Source organism: Acomys russatus, chromosome 29 (assembly GCF_903995435.1).
Source record: "Acomys russatus chromosome 29, mAcoRus1.1, whole genome shotgun sequence".
Taxonomy (NCBI): Eukaryota; Metazoa; Chordata; class Mammalia; order Rodentia; family Muridae; genus Acomys; species Acomys russatus.
The window spans coordinates 20,756,657-20,780,884 of NC_067165.1; the positions used below are offsets into that span (position 1 = coordinate 20,756,657).

The window sequence follows — 24,228 nt, forward strand, 5'->3', positions numbered from 1 at the left end:
ACAAAAGAAAATGAACCACTTGAACTTGTCGGTGCTATCCCAGAGGCAGGCTAAGTCGAGCAAGGAGAGCTCAAAGGTAGGATGCCAGTCACCAGTCTGCTTGTGACACTCCATGCTTTTCTCTGCTTCTTATCTGTTGGTACTCTGACTGCACAGTATCCCTGCATCCCCCTTTTCTGAAAGCCCATTGCTTGCACATAGAGAAGGGACTTCTTTGCTGTTGACCAACTGCAGTAGGCAGTCTTGCTCTTTAGCTAGGGAACGTCTCAGCTCAAACAAAATTCTTTAGTTTAGGGGCTAGAGAGATGGCTCAGCAGTTAAGAGCACTGTCTGATCTTCCAGAGGTCCTGAGTTCAACTCCCGGCAACCACATGGTGGCTCACAACCATCTGTAATGTGATCTAACGCCCTCTTCTGGCATGAAGGTGTACATGCAAATACAGCACTCGTATACATAAAATAAATAAATGAAATCTTAAAAAAATAGAAAGTTCTTTAATTGGCTTTTATGAGACAAGGTCTTTCTCCACAGCCCAGGCTGGCCTAGCCTCAACTTCCAGAATGCTAGCCTTATAGACATGTACCGTCATGTCCATCTTTCAAACAAACAAACTTAAAATTAAAGAGGGCCCATTCCAACTGATGGGGGCAGATACCCATCTGTGCTTTTGTCAATTTGATGCACAGAGTCACTTGGGAAGAGGGAACCTCAGTTGAGAAAATGTCCCTATCAGACTGTTCCTGCTTGAATTCCTGCCCTGACTTCCTCAATGACCAACTGTGATCAGGACGTGTGAGTCAAAAAAACTGGTCCCCCACCCCCCAAAGTCGCTCTTGGTCACAATGTTTATCACAGCAACAGGAAACCAAACCAGAACAAGTAGCGAACTCTAACCACAACAGCCCTTCAAGAGCCACCTGAATGGAGGGTTGTGTCACCTGCTTCTTTTTTTGTTTGGTTGTTTGTTTTTCAAGACAGTTTCTCTGTGTAGCCTTGGCTGTCCTGGACTCACTTTGTAGACCAGGCTGTCCTCAAACTCACAGAGATCCGCCTGCCTCTGCCTCCCGAGTGCTGGGATTAAAGGCGTGTGCCACCATGCCTGGCTTTTTTTTTTTAATTTAAAGATTTATTTATTTATTTATTTATTTATTTATTTATTTATTTATTATGTATACAGTGTTCTGTCTGCATGTATACCTGCACTCCAGAAGAGGGCATCAGATTGCATTATAGATGGTTATGAGCCACCATGTGGTGACTGGGAATTGAACTCAGGACCTTTGGAAGAGCAGGCTGTCCTCTTAACCACTGAGCCATATCTCCAGCCCGTGCCACCTGCTTCTAATCCACAGCAGCCTTGTTCTTTTCCAAAATAATTTTTGGAATTATTTTTCTCTTCCCCCCTCCCCACCCGCCATGACAGGGTTTCTCTGTGTAGCCTTGGCTGTCCTGGAACTCTCTATGTAGACCAGGCTAGCCTGGAACTCACAGAGATCTGACAGCCTCTGCCTCCCGCAAGTGCTGGGATTAAACAAGTGTGCCACCACACCCAGCACCCAGCTCTTTTCCAATTTCTTAAGTTAGATATAATTTATTTTAAAATTTGTGTGTGTGTGTGTATTTATTTATTTATTTATTTATTTATTTATTTATTTATTTATGATGGCCAATGTTCAGCCATCTTGTCCAAGTTTGCACCTTTAAGTCTCTGTCTTTTCCAGAGCTGCCTTTCATCAGAAACTAGCTGACCCTGTTGTGAGTCAGCAGTTAGACTAAAGACAGATAGGGAAGGAGCGACCCTGTTGTGAGTCAGCAGTTAGACTAAAGCTAGATGAAGACAAAGCAAGATGCCCTGTGTGGCAGGACATTATGACCCTGCCTGGGATTCCCTGTGCTTTGAGAAAAGCCTGCAGCTGGGTTGCTATAGCAATATGCTTCCCTGCCTCCTGACTTATAAAAGCTGCTGCCTGACTAATAAAGTTTGAGAATTTGATCAATCAGACTTGCTCTCCTTCTTTGTGTCTTGCATTTTCAACAGGTCACCTTCCTCCCAAGTTTTAGTCGAACCCCACAGGTCGGGTCAATGTGACATGCTCCAGTGTGGAAGTCAGAGGAGACCTTGAGGAAATCAGTTCTATCCTTTCATCTTGTGGGCTTCAGAAATCCAACTCAAGTCATGAGGTCTGATAGCAAGCTTTAGCCATCTCGCTGGCCCCAAGATAAAAGTCTTTTTTGGAGGAACAGGAGTTGGTTTGGTTTGGTTTGGGTTTTTGAGACAGGGATTCTCTGTGTAGCCCTGGCTATCCTGGAACTCCCTCGGTAGACCAGGCTGACCTGGAACTCAGAGATCCACCTGCCTCTGCCTCACCAGTGCTAGGATTAAAGGTGTGCACCACCACACCTGGCTAAAATAAAACTCTTACACTGTAAATTTTACTGTTCTTTTTGTTTGTTTTTGTTTGGAGACAGGGTCTCACTATGTTGTTCTGGCTGTCCTGGAACTCATTATGTAGACCGAGGTCTATCTGCCTCTGTCTCTGGCTGCTGGGACTAAGGGTGTGTGCCACCATGCCTAGCTAAAAGTTACCTGTTGTTATTGTTTCAAGACAGGGTTTCTCTGTGTAGGCCTGGCTGTCCTGGAACTCACTTTGTAGACCAGGCTAGCCTCAAACTCACAGAGATCTGCTTGCCTCTGCATCCCGAGTACTGGAACTAAAGGTGTGCACCACCACACTCTGCTAAAAGCTACTATCTTAGAAGTTACAATTTAGAAGCCGGGCATGGTGACACATGCCTTTAATCCCAGCACTTAGGAGACAGAGGCAGGTGGGTCTCTGTGAGTTCAAGGCCAGCCTGGTCTACGTAGAGAATTCCAGGACAGCCAGAGCTGTTACACAGAGGAAACCCTGTCTCAAAAAACCAACCAACCAAACAAACAAATAAAAAGTTACAATTTAAACTGGGTGGTGGCAGTTTAATCCCAGCACTCAGGAGGCAGAGGCAGGTGGATCTCTGAGTTCTAGGCCAGCCTGGTCTACAGAGAGAGTTCCAGGACAACCAGGGCTACACAGAGAAACTTTGTTTTAAAAAACAAACAAATAAACATATAAAAAAGTTACACTTCAGCGGCCTTTTGTATACTCATGAGATGTAGTCTTCTCTACTGCAGAACTCCAGAATGTTTTTAACAGATTTTTTTTTTAACCAGAATGTTTTTATCACCCCAAAAGGAAGCTTCAGTTACTCACTGTGCATTCCTCCACATGGCCCCTGGAAACCATGAATCTGCCTTCTGTCTCTATAGATCTTCATATTCTGGGCATTTCATATAAAAGCTATCATAGAGTATGTGGTCTTTTATATCTAATGTTCAAAGTTCATGTATGTTGTAGCATTTATCTGTACCTCACTGTTGTTTATAAAGATTTGTTTATCTATTACTATGTATATAGTGCTCTGCCTGCATGTACATCTGCAGGCCAGAGGAGGGCATCAGCTCACATTATAGATGGTTGTGAGCCACCATGTGGTTGCTGGGAATTGAACTCAGGATCTCTGGTTGAGCAGTCAGTGCTCTTAACCTCTGAGCCATCTCTCCAGCCCCACCTCATTGCTTTTTATAGCAGTATTCTAGTGCATGGATATACTACATTTAAAACTTGATTTCAGCAGTTGGAGAGATGCTGTAGCAATTTAAAGTACTTGCTACTCTTCCAGAGGACCAGGACTTCAGTTCCAAGCATTCATGTTGGATGGCTCCCAGCAACCTATAACTTCAGTTCCAGGGCATGCATCCAACACCTTCATCTGGCCCCTGCAGGCAGCCACATGCATGTGGCATACATGGACACAGGCACATACACATTAAAAAAAAAAAAAGAAGTGGGGTTTTTTTTAACCACACTTATTTATTTTGGGGTGATTTGGGTCTATGCCACAGCACACACATGCAGGTCAAAGGACAACTTGAGGAAATAGGTTTCTCTCCTTCCACTAGATAGGGTCCAGGGATCTGACTCAGGTCACCAGCCTTGGTGGCAGGTAGCTTAACCCACTGAGCAATCTTGCCAGCCTTATATGACCACATTTTATTTATCCATTGGTTGGTTAATACTTGAGTTGTACACATTTTGGCTGTGATGCCATTATGATCATTCATACACAGCTTTGCCTGTGATCATACATTTTCAGTTCTTTTAGCTGTATAGCTAGAGATGAAATTGCTGCTGGCTTATATGACCGTTCCATGTTGAGTTTGTTGACAGTTTTCCTTGGTCCCCACCACTGTCCTACTGACAATTTGTGTGTGTGTGTGTGTGTGTTGTCATTCCTTTCACTGGTTTGGGACTTGTCAAGGTAGCTAGATTGACTGGCTGGTGAATCCCTGGGACCAGCTCTCGGTGCCTTCCCAGGACTGGGATTACAAGTGAGCACTACCGTGCATTTTTTAACCTAGATCCTAAGGATTAGACTTGAGTCCTGATGCTTAGCATTTTACTAAGCTATCTCCCGCCCCTTCTTTTGTTTTCTTAAAACGTCTCATGTAGCCTAAACTGACTTCAAACTCACAGTGTAGCCTATGATGACTGTACCCAGTAGGAAAAAGGGAAAAGCCAGCCCGGCCTGAGCTGATTTTGACCTCAAGTAAACTTTTAGGGAGAATCCCCTATTTAGCACCTTATGTCTATACATAGTTGAGCATGCATATGATTAAAATAAAATACTTCGTGGGAAGGGACAAGTGCAGCAGAAAAATGATTATATAACTTAACCTACTAATCAAAACAGAGAACCACCCTCCCTGTGCCCCTTAGTAACTCGCTTCCTCCTTCTCCTGACTCCTATAAAAGGAAGGCGTGAACCAAGGCTTCTGAACATCTTTACTCATGTGGCCCGCTGCTCCCTTGAAGTGTATTCTGATCTTTTCTGTTGCGTCTCTCTGTCTCTGTCTCTTTCTCTCTCTCTCTCTCTGGGACAGGATCTCCTCACATAGCTGGTCTCTCACACACAGAGATCTGCCTGCCATTGGCCCTCACGTGAAAAGAAGTCTTGCGCCACCAAGCCCAGTTGCTTTGCTTTGAATAGTTTCCTTCTGAGTTCTGCAAATTTGTGTGAGTTTTTATTTCAACTCCTCGAAGAAGAAAGAGACCACCTAACCCTGACTCCGACTATTGGTAACATACTGAAGTGAAATTCATTTAACAGAAAAACTAGCTGTTTTCAGCATCATGTAGCAAAACTCACAATTGTGAAAATATCTCCTTTTATTTCCTTCATCAAACATATCACAAATGATTTCTTTTCTTTCATATCACCTTTCTTAGAAGGCTCTATCTTTTCTGTCACTACATCTTTTAAAAGCTACTACAGGGCTGGCGAGATGATTCGGAGGGTACAGGGGCTTCCTGCCGAGACATCCAACCTGAATTCGATCCCCAAAACCCACATAATAGAAGAGAACGGATCCCCCCAACTTGTCCTTAGACTTCCACATGAGCACTGTGCTACACACAGGCAAGTCCATGAGTGGGGGGTTGTTCTGGACACTCAGACGAAGCTCTTGAGGCTGAAGGCCTCCTGACGTCAAAGGGCTACGGTTTCCTCTTTTGTTTGCCATTGCAGATACTTGACGGTAGGAGCAGCCCTGGGAAACCACCCCACAGGTGCCAACAGCAGGGCCAGGTGAGCAGTTCAAAACACACCTGCTGGGTCAGAACCAAAAGCAGCTCATAATGAACACCTGTGTGTATCGCCTCTACACCGCTGTATTGGAGAGGAGGGACTGCGCTGTGCAGGGCATGGCTTGGGACAGGAGTACAGTTCCTGAGAAGCAACTGATTCTGGACTGGCTGGGTTGTGAGCAGGGTTGTGGTTAGCACCGTGGAGGGGGGGGGGGGTCATGATGGAATGCCAGTTCTGATTTTAACACACATTCCAGAATGTGAAATCTTTCTTTAGTACTTTTACAGATTTACTAGTTCTGTGTATATAACTTGTCCACATGTGTCTGACCCATGTGCCTACCTAGTGCCTACAAGGTTAGTAGAGGACATTGGTTCCCTGGAGCAGGAGTTACAGATGGATGTAAGGCACCGTGTGGGTGCTGAGAGTGAAACCCAGGTCCTTGGAAGGAGCAGCAGTCCTCCAGCTTCCAAAATGTTTACTTGGTTTTTTTTTAATCTCGGGGTTGTTAGATTGTGGACTTTGCAACCTTTCTTCTTCTCCATTTTCCAACCTTCATAATTCAAGTTAGGAAATGTCAGAGTCTCATCAGTTAGATGCTATTCTCACACTTGATCAATAGTTATTGGGATATAGAATTCTGGGTTAACATAATTATTTTTAAGAACCACTCTTTTATGTCCATTCTGGCTCTTTTGCTGTTGTTGTTTGGTTTGGTTTGGTTTGGTTTGGTTTTTTGAGACAGGGTTTCTCTGTGTAGCCTTGGCTGTCCTGGACTCACTTTGTAGACCAGGCTGGCGTCGAACTCACAGAGATCCACCTGCTTCTGCCTCCTGAGTGCTGGGACTAAAGGTGTGCGCTACCACCGCCTGGCTCCATTCTGGTTCTTGATGCTTTGTATGTGACCTATTTTCTACCCTGTACCTTTTTATAGACATTTCTCTTTATAGCTGGTATGCTGGAATTTCAAAATAATATACCTGTCTGTAGATTTCTTTTTTAGTCATCATGCACTTTAGTGAACTGTCTTATGCTAAAAATTGTCTTAAGTTCTAAAGTTCTTTGGGTTCATTCTTTTATCTTTAAGTGAGGGTCTCCTGTGATACAAGCTGGTTTGGAACTCAGTATGTAGCTAAGGAGTTTGCTTTTTTTTTTTTTTTTTTTTTTTGAGACAGAGTTTCTCTGTGTAACAGTTCTGGCTATCCTGTACTCGCTTTTGTAGACCAGGCTGGCCTTAAACTCACAATGATCCACCTGTCTCTGCCTCCCAAGTGCTGGCATCAAAGCTGTGCACCACCACGCCTGGAAGAACCATTTTTAAAAAAAGATTTATTTATTTATTTTATGTATATGAGTGCTCTGTTTTCATGAACACCAAAAGAAGGAATCATCATATTACAGTTGGCTGTGAGCCACCATGTGGTTGCTGGGAATTGAACTCAGGATCTCTGGAGGAGCAGCCAATGCTCTTAACCTCTGAGCCATCTCTCCAGCCCCAATAGAACCATTTAAATAGAAATAGAACTCCCATTTGCTCTTTGGAAAAATCAAATAGGGATGGGAGTGTGGTTCATTTGGTAGAGTGTTTGCCTAGCCCACTCAAAGCTCTGTGTCTGACCTGTAGCATTGCCAAAACTGGGTGGGTTGGTTGCATGCCTGCAATCCAAGCATTCCAGAGGCACAGGGGGGAAGATCAGAAGTCCAACGTCAACCTTGACTGTATAGCCAGTTGAGAATTCGACTGAGCTACAAGAGACCTTGTCTCAAAAATAAATAAATAAATAAATAAATAAATAAATAAATAAATAAATAAATAAATAGAGTATGACCTGGGCTTAGGACCCAGAACCCAAACCAGGTGGCTCACAACTGCTTGTAACTCCAGGCAGGGGATCTGATGCCCTCTGACCTCCTAGGGGACTTATATGCATGTGGTATACATAAACTAATGCAGTCATGCATATATACACGTGTAAATCAAATTAATTAATTAATTAACTAATTGACTAAGAACAGACTGTTGAAACGGGCTGGAAGGTAATGGGTTGCCTAGTGTTCCTTACAAAAGAGAGGTTAAATTTCTAGCCCCAAGAAGCAACAAACAAAATTTTATTTGGGGGGCTGGAGAGATGGTCAGCGGAAGAGCACTGATTACTCTTCCAGAGGTCCTGAGTTCAATTCCCAGCAACCACATGGTGACTCACAACCATCTATAATGTGATCTGATGCCCTCTTCTGGTCTGCAGGTGTACATGCAGACAGAGCACTGTATACATCATAATACATAAATCTTTAAAAAAATTTTTTGGAAATAGGATCCTTGTACATACAGCCAATTAGTATAATGCAGGATCATTAGGATTGGTCCTAATCAAGTATGACTCATATCTTTATAAAAAAGAAGACATTTTGCCAGGGGTGGCGGCATACATTTTAAATCCCAGCACTCAGGAAGCAGAAGCAGATAGATATCTGTGTATTTGAGGAGACCCTGATATATCTATATATATCAGGGATGGCTAGAGTTACATATTCAGACCCTATCTCAAAACACACACACACACACACACACACACACACACACACACAAATAAAAAGGAAGTCTGGTGCGCTGTAGTCCCAGCACTCGAAGCAGAGGCAGGTGGATCTCTGTGAGCTTGAGGCCAGCCTGGTCTACAAAGTGAGTCCAGGATAGCCAAGGCTACACAGAGAAAAACCAAACCAAACCAACCAACCAAACAAAAACAAAAACAAAACAAAACAAAAGAAAAGAAAAAGGAAAAGAAAAAAGAGAAGGAAGGGGAAAAGAAGAAGACAACTTTGGCACTAGAGCCCACCAGCAAGCACACATACTATGCAGAGGTACAGTAGGCTTGCTCTCCAGTTCTCCAAGGAAGTGTGGTCTGGCTTTCCTCAGACCGCTAGCCTCCAGCTCTGTGAGCTAGTACACTTCTGCTGCTTGTAGCATCCAGCTTGTTATGGCAGCTCTAGGAAACCAGTGTGGGGAGCAGGAGCAAAAGCAAGAAGATGAAGAAGTGGCTCACCGAGCGACCCAGGAGAACGATCACAGTGGCCTGCGCGAAGAAGGGGTGTGTGTAGCTACGAGTCCTGGCAGTGCTTTGAGAACAGAGCTGACAGAATTTGCTGATGAGCTGAATTTAGCATGTGGGAGAGAGAGAGAGAGAGAGAGAGAGAGAGAGAGAGAGAGAGAGAGAGAGAGAGAGAGAGAGAGAGAGAGGCATTAAGAGTGATTTCAAAATTCCTGTTCTGTCAGTGTTCCAGGTACCTATCTGCGTCTCTGTGCCTGAGGGCTTTCCCAGATGGATAAAGAAAAGCCACTCCAACCCTAGACCTGAAGTGCCTGCCAGAGATTAAACTGCATAGAAAAAAGCTCTCTGGAATCAATCACCATATAAATAGCCCAGCTCCCTCCTCCCTCGTGGGAGACAGTGGTGTGCAAGATAGTTCCAGGTCTGCCTCAATTGTGGCTCTACCTCCTGAGTGCTGCAGTCACAGGCACGCACAGCCAAGCTTGTTAACTCCAGCTCCAGGGGAATCTGGTGCCATCTTCTGGTCTCTTTGGGCATTGCGTGCATGTGCGCAAACCCACACTGGTTGGAAACTGGCCTGGTGGCACAGGCCTGACATGTCAGCATTTCCAAAGGTTGATGAGTTCAAGGCCGGCTTGTAGTACTCTCTCAAAGCAAGGGTGAGGGAGGGAGGGATTGGAGTTTTCTATTCACTTATGAATGTTGCCAAGTGGTAGTGTCTCATAATAGAAGCTTTCATTCCTCCGAGAACGTTTAGTTCTCCAGAGCACTCATAACCACAGCATCAGGACTCCGTGGGGGCTGAAATTGGAGTGGAGCTCAGACAGAGAACTGGGTCATAGGCTCCCAGTCTCCTTTCTTTCATTGTTCTGAATAAATCATCAGAGCCCCAAAAGAAAAGACACTCACAGGCACTTCCTACTAATGCTCTTGTCTTCAACCCTAACCCTTCTGCCTGGGTCTTTCTACTGGAGTTTCTCGGGCCTCTAGTGTTTGAGCTGAGCTGTACGTCTGGGGCAGGGGAGGGCCTGCTTGCCGTTAGCATCCAAATGTCACACAAGCACAAAAACTACCTGCAGCTGGCAAAACTTCGCCTCTGCTACAGCATGAGGCAAATCATAGTCAGCTGCTATGGACAGTCTGAAACAGCCCCAAATTCCCATATAGGGGATTAAAATGAAAACATTTCTTAAAATATTTCTATGGTTTGTTTGTTTGTTTGGTTGGTTGGTTGGTTGGTTTTGTTGTTGTTTTGGTTTTTTTGAGACAGGGTCTCTCTGTGTAGCCTTGGCTGTCCTGGACTCACTTTGTAGACCAGGCTGGCCCGGAACTCACAGCGATTCATCTGCCTCTGTCTCCCAAGTGCTGGGATTAAAGGCGTGCACCACCACCACCAGTGCTCTTAACCACTGAACCATCTGTTTTGATTTTTCAGTAGTTTGACTAGAATATGTCCACATATGGGTTTTTTTTTTTGTTTTTGTTTTCTTGCTTAGGGGTTTCTTGGCTTTTTGGATCTGTGCATTTTCTCTTTTGTTTCAGGCTAGTGCATGTTAGGCTTACCTTTATCTTCTTTCTTTGTGCTTGATTTCTCTCTCTCTCTCTCTCTCTCTCTCTCTCTCTCTCTCTCTCTCTGTGTGTGTGTGTGTGTGTGTGTGTAGAACAGGGATCAATATCCAGTGTCTTCCTTAACTACTATCCACCTTATACTTTTAGACCAGGTTTCCTTTTTGGTTTTTTGAGACAGAGTTTCTCTGTATAGCCTTGGCTGTCCTGGACTCGCTTTGTAGACCAGGCTGGCCTCAAACTCACAGAGATCTGCCTGCCTCTGTCTCCCGAGTGCTGGGATGACAGGCATGTTCCACCACTCCCATCTTATATGTCAAACTTTAATGTACATAAAACACTATAATTTGCACATATACAGAGAATATATAAATATATGATGTTTCGTGTTGTGTATGATTTGTTATGTTATTTAAACAAATTATAGAAAAGGTAATACTTTCTCTGGAGCTCTGTTTTGTGATAAGACAGGACAAACTGACTTCTTTCTTTCTTTCTCTCTTTTGTTTTTTGCTCTTTGAGACAGGGTTTCTCTGTGTAGCCTTGGCTCTTTTGGAACTCACTCTGAAAACCAGGTTGGCCTTGAACTCACTGAGATCTGCCTGCCTCTGCCTCCCGAGCGCTGGGTCTGAAGGTGTGTGCTAACACCACCTGGCATCAGGATAAGCTGATTTCTAAGGTTTCTTCCAGAGGTTGATGTTATAAGTAGATTTAAAAGCAGATAAAAGGATCTCTTTTGGGGAGTGGGTTTCGAGACAGGGTTTCTCTGTGTAGCCTTGACTTACTCTTTATTTTTAACGATGTGACTGTATGTGTGCCTCTGTGTGGGTACACACACATGAAAGCAGATGCCCACAAAGCTCAGAGCTATCTGAGATGGGCCCTGGGAACCAAACTTGGATCCCCTTTAGAGCAGTACGCAATCTTAACTGCTAAGACGTCTCTCCAGCCCCAGACTCTAGGTTAGTATCGTGGAGGCCAGAAGAGGGTTGGATCCTCTGGAACTCCAGTGTGTTCTGGGAATTGAGCTACCTGGGTCCTCTGCAAGAACAGTAAGGGCTCTTAACCTCTGGGCCTTCTCACCAGACCCATGAACTCCCCTTTTCTTGAATAAACTTCTGTGTTTTTCTTAGTTTTCTTTTGGGGCTGGAGAGAAAGCTAAGGAGGTAAAGTACTTGCCAGCAAGCCCTGGGTCCCTCGTGATAGGAGAGAACCAATTTCCACAGGACCATGAAGGTGCTCACACATATACACGCACTCACACACACATGCATATACACACATACCACACACACACACACATGTACATGCATACCACATATACACAAAAATACATAATACCACACACACATATTTATATACACACACATACCACATACACACACACATATACATGCATACCACATACACACAAAAACACATACATACCACATACACACACATATACACACATACCACATATACACATATGTACATGCATACCACATACACACAAAAATACATACATAACACACACACATATATATACACACATATACATGTATACCACATACACACAAAAATACATACCTAACACTCACACACATATATATATACACATACTGAATACACATGCCACACCACACCACACTACAATGTAATTTTTTAAGGATTTGACTCTGTAAGACAGCAGCTTTTCCCTTTAGTCCTTAGGTATGCTTGTCATCCTCTAAGCCCATGTCATTCGTTATTTTTCTTTTAGGCACTTGTTTATTTGTCCACTTATTGCCTGCTGCAAGAATGTAACCTCTGCTGGGTGGTGGTGGCACACGCCTTTAATCCCAGCACTCAGGAGGCAGAGGCAGGTGGATCTCTGTGAGTTTGAGGCCAGCCTGGTCTACAGAGTGAGTTCCAGGACAGCCAAGGCTACACAGAGAAACCCTGTCTCGAAAAATAAAACAAACAAACAAACAAAAAACAGAAAAAGAAATGTAGTCTCTGAAAGAGCAGAGATGTCGTACCAAATGACAACCATTATTTGCCCACAGTCGTGTAACCTGGCTGTGTACAGCTGGCTCCTTCTTCTCCTGTCTGGAGGCTCGCTGGGTCTGACTGGTCCAAAGGCATCAACCTTGGCCTCATCCACCAAATGCCCCATAATCCACCGCTTTGTGTGTGTATTTTATCCACGAAGAAAGGTGCCTTGGTTTCAGCACATATTCAGGCTCAAACAACACCACAGATGCTTAGTGAGTTGGACTCAACCTTTGTGTTTTAGTCCCCATTTCCTTTTCCATCATCATCACCCACTTTTCTCAGTCACCAGCTGAAAAACTCCTTAACCTTAGCATCCTTCCTACCTCCACACCTTTGCTCATTCTATTTTTCTTGCCTAAAATACCCCCCTCCTCTTCCTCTTTGCCTATTTGAGCGTTTCACACTGACATCTAGCAAACTTGGCCTCACCCACCAAATGCCAACCAAGTCTGAGTCATGAAGACAGCCATGAGAAATCTCTGGTTGATAACACGACTAAAACCATCCTTTGGGCCTATGGTGGGCACAGTGCTATTCTGTCCAGTATTATCCCTTGCTTTATGAAAACATGCCAAGCTGGTGGTGCAGGCCTTTAATCCCAGCACTGGGGAGGCAGAGGCAGGTGGATTGCTGTGAGTTTGAGGCCAGCCTGGTCTACAAAGCAAGTCCAGGATAGCCAAGGCTACACAGAGAGACCTTGTATCAAAAAAACAAAGAGAAAGAAAGAAAGAAAGAACGAAAGAAAGAAAAAAGAAAGAAAACATCCCAACTATATTGTACTATTAGGCTCTAACTTTCTAGGTACACTTTAGTTATTTGACATATCTGAAAGGAGTCAGGCATTAATCAACCTATAAAACAGGTACTGAAATTGAACAGTATGCAGCGATGGACCAACATCCCTCTGTCCTTTTGTGGTAGAATCCTTTTCTGCAAGCATACACACCTGGATATGTCTCCCTACATTGGTTAAGGCTTATATGATCAAAGTATACTCATATACAATTAGCTATTATATAGATAATATATACAAATATGTATAGACTATATGACCTACAAACATACATACATTCATTTAAAAACTGTAGCTTGTTTCTATTTATGTGAGTGTGTATGCACAGGTATGTGTGGGTGCCGATGGAAGACAAAAGAAGGTGTCAGAGCACCTGAAGCTGAGGCCACAGGCAGTTGTGAGTCACCTGCTGTGGGTGCTGGGAAGTGCTGAGAACGGAACTCTGGTCTCCAAGAGCAGCAAATGCTCTTAGCTGCTAAGCCCTCCCCTCTCTCAAGCCTAGGCTGATGTATATTTGAGTGATCACCTGCTGGGGACACTACTGTCTCCACAAATTTCCTTTGTATGGATCTAAGAACACCAGAGAAAAGTCAGTCCATCCAGAGCAGAAGAATTTCCATTATGTGTATCTCTTGGGTAGGGAGCTAGGGAATGGACAATTTGCGAGTGGAACCCAAAGAGCGCCTGAATTCAGGTTCTCCCTCGAGCCAGGAGAACAGATGTGCGCCACCGTGCCCGGGTTCTGTGGTCCTGGCCATGGAATCTAGGGTCTTAAGTATGCTAGGCCAGCACTCTAGCGCCTGAGCTACATACATTTCTTCTCTGTCTCTCTGTCTCTGTCTGTCTCTCTGTCTCTGTCTCTCTGTGTTCTCTGTCTCTGTCTGTCTGTCTGTCTGTCTCTCTCTCTCTCTCCTTTTTCTTTTCCCCTGGCCTCAAACTCACAATCTCCCTTCCTGAGTGATGAGTGAATTTTCACTCAGTGACACGCAGTCTCAGTTTTGATGGGCAGTACAGCAGTACTGGAGTCCCCTCGACTCCACCTCACCCCTCACGGTTAATCATCCAACAAGCACGATTAATTTTACCTCTTTTTTTTTTTTTTTTTTTTTCTAATCTGCCTCCTGCCTTTCATTGTTACTCTCACTGACCTAGTTCAAGTTCCCATAATCTCCCAGAGACAACCGGTCTTTCTGCCTCCAGTCTAATCCTCTTTCAATTCATCTCTCATATACTGCTGGAAAAATCTTTTTCAGGCATATACACTTGGCTATATCACTCTCCCTAGGAGTTCCTACCCCTACTCCTCAACTTCCCAGCTCGTACTGTTTAAATTCTGAGTAAAACATTGCAGACATTTTGTTGCATGCGTTAACTCACAGCCTTCATTTTGGCTGCTTCTCCAACCCTAGGTACACACACTGTGCTTAAGCCATAGTGACCCACTTTCAGTTCCCCACACTTAACATGTTTTATCAAGCCCCTGCACAGTTAGTGAGTCATTTCCCCTGACTTGCCCCAGCCATAGTCTGTCACCAACTATAGATGCCTCTCCCTCCAGCTCCCCACAATTTCTTGTACACATCTACATCTTGCATCTACTTGTCTGTCTCCAACTGGCAGTGGGAGGCTCTCTGAGAACAAACTGCTTTTTATATGTCTTTGCCTTCTTCATGGCTATCAGAGGCTTAAAATAGGTGCTTGGGGTCTATTGAATGAACAGGTAACTCTTTTGTTTTTTTGTTTTTTCTCAAGACAGGGTTTCTCTATGTAGCCTTGGCTGTCCTGGATTCGCTTTGTAGACCAGGCTGGCCTCCAACTCACAGCGATCCGCCTGTCTCTGCCTACCTGAGTGATGAGATTAAAGGCATGCGACAACATGCCCAGCTCAGGTGATTCTTTGATAGACTTTAGGTTGGACAAATTTGTGGCACAGGAGCCTCTGCACACAAAGTAGCTGGTTTTAATTTTTTGCTGGCTTATCTTGGAGAAAGGTCCTGGCCATTTTTTTGCTCTTTGCATATTTTGAGTACTCATTCAACAATTAAGCATCTATTATGTTTCAGGTCTTTCATGATTTTTTTTTAAAATTAGGAGTTATTGTGTTAAGCAAGAAAACCAGATATGGTCTCTAAGAAGGACATTCTCTCAGGAGCTTTAAAGCTGTTTGAAATCAAAATATGAATTTTATTTATTTATTTATTTATTTATTTTCATTTTTTGAGACAGGGTTTCTCTGTGTAACCTTCGCTGTCCTGGACTCACTTTGTAGACCAGGCTGGCCTCGAACTCCCAACATTCCACCTGCCAATCCGCCTGCCTCTGCCTCCTGAGTGCTGGAATTAAAGGCATGTGCCACCACGCCCAGCCTATGAATTTTTTTGAAGTCCAATGCGTGGTGAGATAAATGCTTCATTCTACTAAAGACAAGTTTAAGTCACTCTTCGAATCATCTTACAACGACTCTCCTACTCAAACATAACCCAAGCCATCTTTACGTAGCTTCAGATAGGAGGTAGGATGAGGGAAAGATGGCTCAGAGATTAAGAGCTCTTACTGCTCCCACCCACACCTGGGGATTTACAACCACCTGTAACTCCAGCTTTAGAGATTCGCGTCCCAGACCCCACAAGCTTGAAAGAGAAAGCTAACTCCCACAAGTTGTTATCAGTCCCCAGCACTGGCATGTCCACCTCCTTCCTCAATTAGAAGAATTAGCAGGGTGTGGGGTGGGGTGGTGGTGCTTACCTTAAAATGAACAAACAGATAAATAAAAGAATAACAGGGCTGGAGAGATGGCTCAGATGTTAAGAGCACCGTCTGCTCTTCCAAAGGTCCTGAGTTCAACTCCCAGCAACCACATGGTGGCTCACAACCATCTGTAATGAAATATGGTTCCTTCTTGTGCAGGCAGGCACACATGCGGGCAGAATACTGTATAAATAATAAATCTTAAAAAAAAAAAAAAAAAAAGTAGAATGACACTACTGAGACTTACCACTTGGTGGCAGTGCTTCTCCAGAAATGAGGTGTCGCCGGCCTTTAGAAGAAACCAGTTCACAAATTCTGCAGAATTATGGCAAATCTGTAAGAGGATAAGCTCTCTTTCATAAAAAGAAGAAAAAAACTAGAGCTATATGAGGGTGGGAGAACACTTATTTAGCATGGATAAGGTTCTGGCTTTGATTCTCAGCATAGCAAGAAAACAAACAAACATTAAAAGGAAGTAAAGATAGAATTTAAGCATCTCTTTAAACTTTTTTTAATTTTATTGGCTGTCCTGGACTCACTTTGTAGACCAGGCTGGCCTCGAACTCACAGTGATCTGCCTGCCTCTGCCTCCCAAGTGCTGGGGATAAAGGCGTGTGCCACTACTCCTGCCTTAAACTTTTCTTAATCTTTAGCACCTGTTTTTTTTTTTTTTTTTTTTTTTTTTTTTAATTCCATGGAACAATCATAACAGAACACTTGAGAATGGCCTGAGCATACTGAGTTTCATTTTTCTCATGCATGTGTAATCTCAGAATATCTTCTTCTTCTTCCTCCTCCTCCTCCTCCTCCTCATCTTCTTCTTCTTTGTTTTTTTTTTAAAGGATGTGTGTGAGTGCAGCATACATGTGCCAGGACATACATGTGGAGGTCAGAGGATAACTTGGGGAGTCAGTTCTCTCCTTCCATTGTGGGTTCTAGGGCTAGAACTCAGGTCATCTGGCTTCTTCAACAAGCACCTTTGCCATGTGGGTGATGGGAATTGAACCCAGGTCCTCTGGAAAACCAGCCAGTGCTCTTAACCTCTGAGCTGTCACTCCAGCCGCTGGAAAAAATATATATTTAGGCAAAAGCTTTCTATTTATTTATTTATTTTGGTTTTTTTGAGACAGGGTTTCTCTGTGTAGTAGCCCTGGCTATACTGGGACTCTCTTTGTAGACCAGGCTGGCCTCGAACTTACAGCGATACACTTGCCTCTGCCTCCCTAGTGCTGGGATTAAAGGTGTGTGCCACCACACCCGGCTCAAGGCAAAAGTATTATTGGGGTAACCAGAACAAGGAAAGAAGGGAGATTTCACAGAGTACTCTCTGTGAGCCCTGAAGTCATAAAGAGCAGGGGGCAATAGGCTCCAGAAGTTCCTAGCTTTTTTTTTTAATTAATTAATTTATTATTATGTACACAGTGCTCTGCCTACATGTACACCGGCAGGCCAGAAGAGGGCTTCAGATCACATTGTAGATGGTTGTGAGCCACTATGTGGGAATTGAACTCAGGACCTCTGGAAGAGCAGCCAGTGTCCTTAACCTCTGAGCCATCTCTCCAGCCTGTTGCTAGCTTTTTTGTTTGTTTGTTTGATTTTTGGTTTTTTTTTTTTGAGACAGGGTTTCTCTGTGTAGCTTTGACTGTCCTGGACTTGCCTTTGTAGACCAGGCTGGCCCTAACTCACAGCGATCTGCCTGCCTCTGCATCCCAAGTGCTGGGATTAAAGGCGTGTGCCACCACCACCCAGCCGTTCTTAGCTTTTTTAAAAGTCTGTTTTTTGTCAGAGAGACTCTGTCTCAAAAAATAAACAAACAAACAAAAGTCTGTTTTTCTCATTTGCTAAGACAGAGATGATCATATTGCTTTCTTCACAGGCTTACTCTGAAAGTTAAGAAAATGATGATTATAAAATTCTGCCTATTGTTTCTGCCACAAAGCTCACAGCCAATAAAGGTTGGTCCTCCAAATGCTGAAGGAAGAGCTACAGAAAGATGCACACTTCTGAATCACTGATGTATATTGTCATAGTAAAATAGATAAAATGGGGAAACACGAGAATGGGACTCTAGTTTTTGCAACCCGGGAGATTACTACCAGGGCCTCATGCAAGCTAAGCAAGAACTCTACTACTGAGTTACAGCCCCACCTCAAGACCCTTAGGGCCGCAGAAGTGGGTTGAGATGTGGTGAAGAAATGGAGTTGCTTTTTTTTTTTTTTATCTGAATGTGGATTCAGATACGGCTGTTACATTTAAAGGGGAGGCCAGTGGAAGGGGTAATGAGTCACACAAGTATGCCTCTGAAGAGGTTCTAAGGATGTGAGGTTTTCCGTGCTAAACCTGAGGAAGTCCTCAGCAAACTGGAGATTGTTGGTCACCATACCAGTAGAGGTGCAGGGGGATGGGAGGCAGGGGAAAAAGATAATAAATACTCAGGTCTTTCCCTGTGCCAGATGGTCTCTTTACAATAACTTTGACTGGCTTGACCATACAGAAGCCAGCCAACAGGGCAGCTGGGACAACAGGGTCCAAAGAGAGGTCAGTCATGCCTGCCCATAGAGCAGGGAAAGGAATCGACCCAAAGAGGCAAAAACATAACTCTACTGGCCAGAATTGCTCCAGGGATGAACTGATGGAGAAAGTCTCCAATGGGGTCTGAGACTCCTTTAGCAAAAATTCAGGAGCGGGACACTCCCGGGATACCTGGGGACTTCCTAGTTCACTTCCTGCCTGGAAGTTTCGCTCCTCAAAATGCGTTTAGAACGACCCATCGAACTGAGACAAAGATCAAAAGTCCAAGAACACCGTTCGCAAGATATCTTCTTTCCAAGCAATAGTGCCGGTCCTCTACGTGCCGGGTCACCCCCAGCCACCCCAAATTCAAAGGTCTGGTTGACGAAAGCAGCCGAGACCCGCCAAAGCAACCCAAATTACATTTGCGGAGCCGGCTGGAGGCGCTTCCTGATTGGCAGGACGATAGTGGGTGGGGCCTCGGAGGGCATTCCTCCCTCGGATTGGTGCAAAGCATCGAGGGTGGGTGCTGAACAGCGTCTAGGCGCGAAAGCTCGAACTACGCTACCGGGTTGGAGACGGCGGGAGCTGTCGCTGGCAAGTTGAAGTTACTGGGGACAGGTTCTCCCGAAGCCGCGCGGTAGGGAGGCTGGTATCATGACCGGCGAGGTGGGTTCTGAGGTGAGTTTAGGCTCTGCTCTGGGCTGCGGAGGCCTCTCTCCGCGGACTGAGTGAGACAGGGAACCCAGCAGGGCCAGAACGCCGAGCCCCGAGGACTACAATTCCCGGCGTGCACCGCTCCGAGACCCCTGGACTGGGTACCCGGGCCTGGGGCCTCTAGTCACTAGTGGGTCTCCTCCGCTTGGCTTCCCGCGCTTGGTCCCTGCAGCTCGTGGCTCGCCGGCGCGCGCTCCTGTCGGCCCAGCCGGGTCCTCGGCTTGTCATTGCAGCCCGCCCTACTCTCTGGCGCGTTTCCTGCCGGGCATGTTCCTTTTACAGTATCCCCGGCAAAAAAAAAGAGGCCTTAGTCAGCCTGGCCTCTGGAGGTGGCTCATGGGATTCTCTGTAAACACAGGGTGATGGTAGTGCGCAGTTGGAACTGGTTCTGTTAAGGGCCTTTGAGGGTCTCGTGCGTGGGCCTACTTTGTTTGCCGACAGTGCTTCCAGTGGCCCCGCGCGGGCTTTCAGCTGGTAGCTGACGTCTCAGTAGTGGAATCTGGCCATAGAAAGTTTTTTCCGGACCAAACAGTTGCCTTGGGAACAGATTTAATGGTGTACCTGAAAACGTAATCACCAAATGAAAGCCATATTTTGACATAAAGTTTTCATGATCAGATACTGAAAATAATGTCTTCTCACTCACCCGAATTCCAAAAAAAAAAAAAAAAAAAAAAAAAGGGGAGGGGGGGAGCCTTGGTTTCAATTAAATTATTTACAAAACCAGGTGGCTGACTTCATAGGCCATACTTTTCCTGAGTCTTTTTTTTAAAAAAAGAAAAGAAAAGAAGAAAAGCCCCTAAAAGTAGGAGAGGGATGACTAGAGACAGAGAGGGTGCCAGGAGGCGAAGTCAGAAGAATGATTAGATGAGCACAATTCTACATGGTGTGTGTGTGTGTGCAAATATCGCAGGGGCCTGAGGGATGGCTCATGAGTAAAGGCGCTTTTGCCAAGCCTGACAGGCTGACAGCCGTCCACATGATGGCCGTGTGTAACTGCAGTTCTAGGGGATCTCAGGCCCCTTTTGCCCTCCGCAGGCCAGTATGGATATGGGTACACAGACAAATGCAGATGAATCACCCCTACGTATAAAATAAATACATCTTTTCAATTAAAAAAAGAAGAAGAAGAAAACAGTGAATCTAATCTGTGCAACGAATGTGTTGCATAATTAAAAGTAAAAGGAGAGCCGGGCGTGGTGGCAGAGGCAGGTGGATCGCTGTGAGTTTGAGCTCAGCCTGGTCTCTACGAGGCTACACAGAGAGACCCTGTCTCGAAAAACCAAAAGAAAAAAAAAAGTAGAAGGAGTTGTTCAGTTAGTATCCTGTGGCAATTAATTTCTGGTTGTGTTTGTTCTGTTTTGGTTCTGGCCCGTAATTCTGAATGTCATCCCTTCATTGAACCATTGCATTGGTTCTCCCCGGTAGCAGCTGGATGACCCCATGCTTTGTGGGCCCACATGTACCTGGAGCTCTGTCCCCTCCTTGCTAATGCAAAGTTTATTCTCACTTTCTAGGTTAAACTGGAAGTCAGTGATCTAAAACTCCTCTCACAAGAAGCAGACAGTCCTGTAGACAGTGGACAGGGCAGCTTTGAAACCCTCCTGGAGCCCTTGAGTGAAAGAGGTTTGTAATATACGTCATATTAATTATAGGAATAAAGTATGTGGTCCTGGGTAGTGAGGGATTTCAGTTGATCTCATTATCTTCTTGACTTATCAAATTGTTAGTGCCCCAAGTTTATTATTTATTTTCTTTATTACAAATTCAAAATAACAACACTTACGTATATTTTTAAAGAATATCCATTCCTGTTATATAAGTGAATAGATAAGATGTCTAATAGTACATTGCCTGCTTAAATGCATTTATTATAGAAAAGGATTTCTAACATCTGCCAGGATGGTTAGAGCAAATTTACACATTATAAATATATATATTTATAATTACACTTTTTTGTTTGTTTTGTTTTGTTTTGTTTTTTGAGACAGGGTTTTTCTTGTAGTTCTGGCTGTCCTGAACTCGCTTTGTAGACCAGGCTAGCCTCGAACTCACAGAGATCTGCCTGCCTCTGCCTCCTAAGTGCTGGAGTTAAAGGCGTGCACCACCACATCAGCCCCAGAAAAAATATTTTAAATGTAGTTTTAGATATGCTTTGCTAGAATCAGTTCTTAGTGGTAGTTGGGTAATGCCAGAAAGTGACATATCACGTGTGTAATTAAATATATTTTTAAGTAGCTAGGAAGAAGGCCCTATGATTGGTACCTTCTTTAAAAAAAAACAAAACCCAACACTGTTTCCTTTAGATTCTGATGAAGAGATATTTGTGAGTAAGAAACCGAAGAGCAGGAAAGTGCTGCATGACAGCGACTCTGAGGCCGAGGACGGAGATGCCTCTTCACAGAAACCCACCTATGACAGCGAGGAGGAGAATAAAGAGAACTTACTCTCAGGGAGGGGCGGCATGTCCGAAACTCTGGCTGCTGGCATCGGTGAGGGACGGCTCAGTCCGCCGAGGCTGGGAACTCAAGAGCAGCCCTCCTCAGAGCTGAGCCGCCAGTCTGGACGCTCCATGGATGTCACCACCAACGGAAAGCCTTCCAAAAAGCTCGCCAGAGAAAGAGCTGAAGGAAAAGCAAAATCCAGGAGAAGACTCGAGAAGGAGGAGAAAACAATGGAAAAAATCAGGAGGCTAAAAAAGAAGGAAACAAAATATAAGGTGTGTTGTAATTTCCTGAACTTTGCAATCCGCCGTTGTTGTTGCTGAATAGTGTCTCACCACGGAGCCTTGGCTGTCCTGGAACTCATTTTGTAGAAGGCTAGGCTGGCCTCAAACTCACAGAGATCTATCTGCCTGTCTCTGCCTCTGAAGTGCTGGCCTTAAAGGAGTGTACCACCAAACTCAGCAGTCATTTTTTTGAACTTTGTTTTTTTGTTTGTTTGTTTTTGGTTTTTTGGTTTTTTTTTTAGTTTTTCGAGACAGGGTTTCTCTGTGTAGCCTTGGCTGTCCCGGACTCACTCTGTCATCCAGGCTGGCCTCGAACTCACAGGGATCCACCTGCCTCTGCCTCCCGAGTGCTGGGATTAAAGGCGTGCGCCATGATGTCCAGTTATTTTTCTGAACTTCGTAATGCAGTGAGGAGCCACCAGTTGAGGGTGCTGAGAACTGAGCCTGGGTCCTCTGTAACCACAACAAGGGCTCTTAACTGCTGAGCTATCTTTCTAGCCCAAGACCAACTTTGTAACTCCACATATAAGTAAGAGCCTGTGCTATTTCTCTTCCTAGTGTGACATAATGTCCTCTAGTCCCATCAACATTGTTGCAAATGACAGAATTTCACCTTTTATGGGTAAACAATATATCCTTGAGTATATATATGAATATTTATGTATCTACTTGTTGAGGTATATTCTAAAGAATAATTAGGTTTTATTTTTCAGGTAGATTCAGATAAGTTTTAGAAACATAGGTTTTAGTTCCTGATATTGTTTCTGCATACAAAATATAGCTTCAGACTGACTGCGTAAAGAGTGATGGCAATTTACAGTTATTAATCTTTGCCACTGTAGATGCACGAAGGACACTTCCAAGTAAGTGGACTCCTTGGTTCTTGGTGTGTTCTCATAATAATCTGTCTTATTGCTCCTCTGATGAAATTGACTTTGAAGGGAGAATTTTTTTATTTTTTAAGATTTTTTTAAAAATTTATTATGTATACAGTGCTTCACCTGCATGGATGCCAGCACGTCAGAAGAGGACATTAGATCACAGTATAGATGGTTGTGAGCCACCATGTGGTTGCTGGGAATTGAACTCAGGACGTCTGAAAGAGCAGACAGTGCTCTTAACCACTGAGCCATCTCTCCAGCCTGAGAGTTTTTTTTAAAAACACATACATCAATGAAATGTTCGTTTGTTTGTTTGTTTTGATTTTTTGAGACAGGGTTTCTCTGTGTAGCCTTGGCTGTCCTGGACTTGCTTTTGTGGACCAGGCTGGCCTCGAACTCACAGCTATCTGCCTGCCTCTGGTTCTTAAGTGCTGGGATTAAAGGCGTGTGCCACCGCCCGGCTTAAAAGTTCATTTGTTAAGTAGAAAAATTGTCCTCAACCTTTATAAAGTAGCTATTCCATAAGTATTTAGTTGACTTTTCAACACATACTTAACTGTTTACTAAGTAAATTTTGGGTAGTTGTATAAAATTCACAGCTTGTGTTTCAAAGGATAAGTGTAGGTTTGGAGCCAGAGAGAGTGTCTAGCCGTGATACATTTGTCTGTTGATGGAAGGTAGGCTTTTTGTTGTCTGTTTCAAATTACCATATTAGAGTTTTCTAAAGAAATACTAGATTTAAAAATGCTTCAATTGTGCCTTTTTTAAAATTTATTGTCCAGGAAAGTGATGCAGACCGGCCGCTAAATGACAGCGGCTGTCTTCTTGAAGACAGTGATCTTTTTGAAACAGGTTTGGAGGAAGAAAATGACTCTCCACTGGAAGATGAGGAGTCGTTAGAGTCAATAAGGGCAGCTGTGAAAAACAAAGTGAAAAATCACAAGGTAAGTGAAGAACCCTCCCAGCCTAGCCGGCCTCTCCAACCTTTGCTTTGTTTTTTGACTTATCGTTGAAACTTTCACTTTTTTGACTTAATTTTTAAAATATTTGTTTATTTTTATGTATGTAGCTGTTTTGCTTGTTTGTATGTCTGTGTACCACATGCGTACAGTATCAGGGCCCAGCACATGCTAGGCAAGTGTTCTACCATTGAGAACTACCCAGACTTCCAATTTTACTCTGAGACAGGGTCTCATTAAGTTTCCCAGCTGAGGGGCTGGAGAGATGGCTCAGTGGTTAAGAGCACTGTGTGCTCCTCAAGAGGTCCTGAGTTCAATTCCCGGCAACCACATGGTGGCTCATAAGCATCCATACAGGGATCTAATGCCCTCTTCTGGCCTACAGATAGAGCATTCATGTATACAAAATAAATACATCTTAAAAACAAAAACAAAAAGTTTCCCAGGCTAGCCTTTAACTTGCAATTCTTCTGCCTCCCAAGAAGCAGGGATAACACAAGCACCAGGGCTGGGAAAGGATGTTTCTCACTACATCATAGTACTTTACTCTTAAATTAATAATTACCAAATGGAAAG

At 44.1% G+C, this 24,228-nt stretch overlaps 1 protein-coding gene across 1 annotated transcript in view; it reads left to right on the forward strand.

The window, feature by feature from the left end:
• The first annotated feature begins 18,919 nt into the window (after positions 1-18,919).
• The window catches only part of Clspn (claspin), a 31,739-nt gene continuing 26,430 nt past the window's right edge, over positions 18,920-24,228 (forward strand). Inside the window, exons 1-4 of the mRNA XM_051172069.1 lie at positions 18,920-19,048; positions 20,602-20,710; positions 21,391-21,803; positions 23,476-23,637. Coding sequence (XP_051028026.1) covers positions 19,025-19,048; positions 20,602-20,710; positions 21,391-21,803; positions 23,476-23,637 — 708 coding nt within the window. The 5' untranslated portion in view covers positions 18,920-19,024. The remainder of the gene's footprint in view (positions 19,049-20,601; positions 20,711-21,390; positions 21,804-23,475; positions 23,638-24,228) is intronic.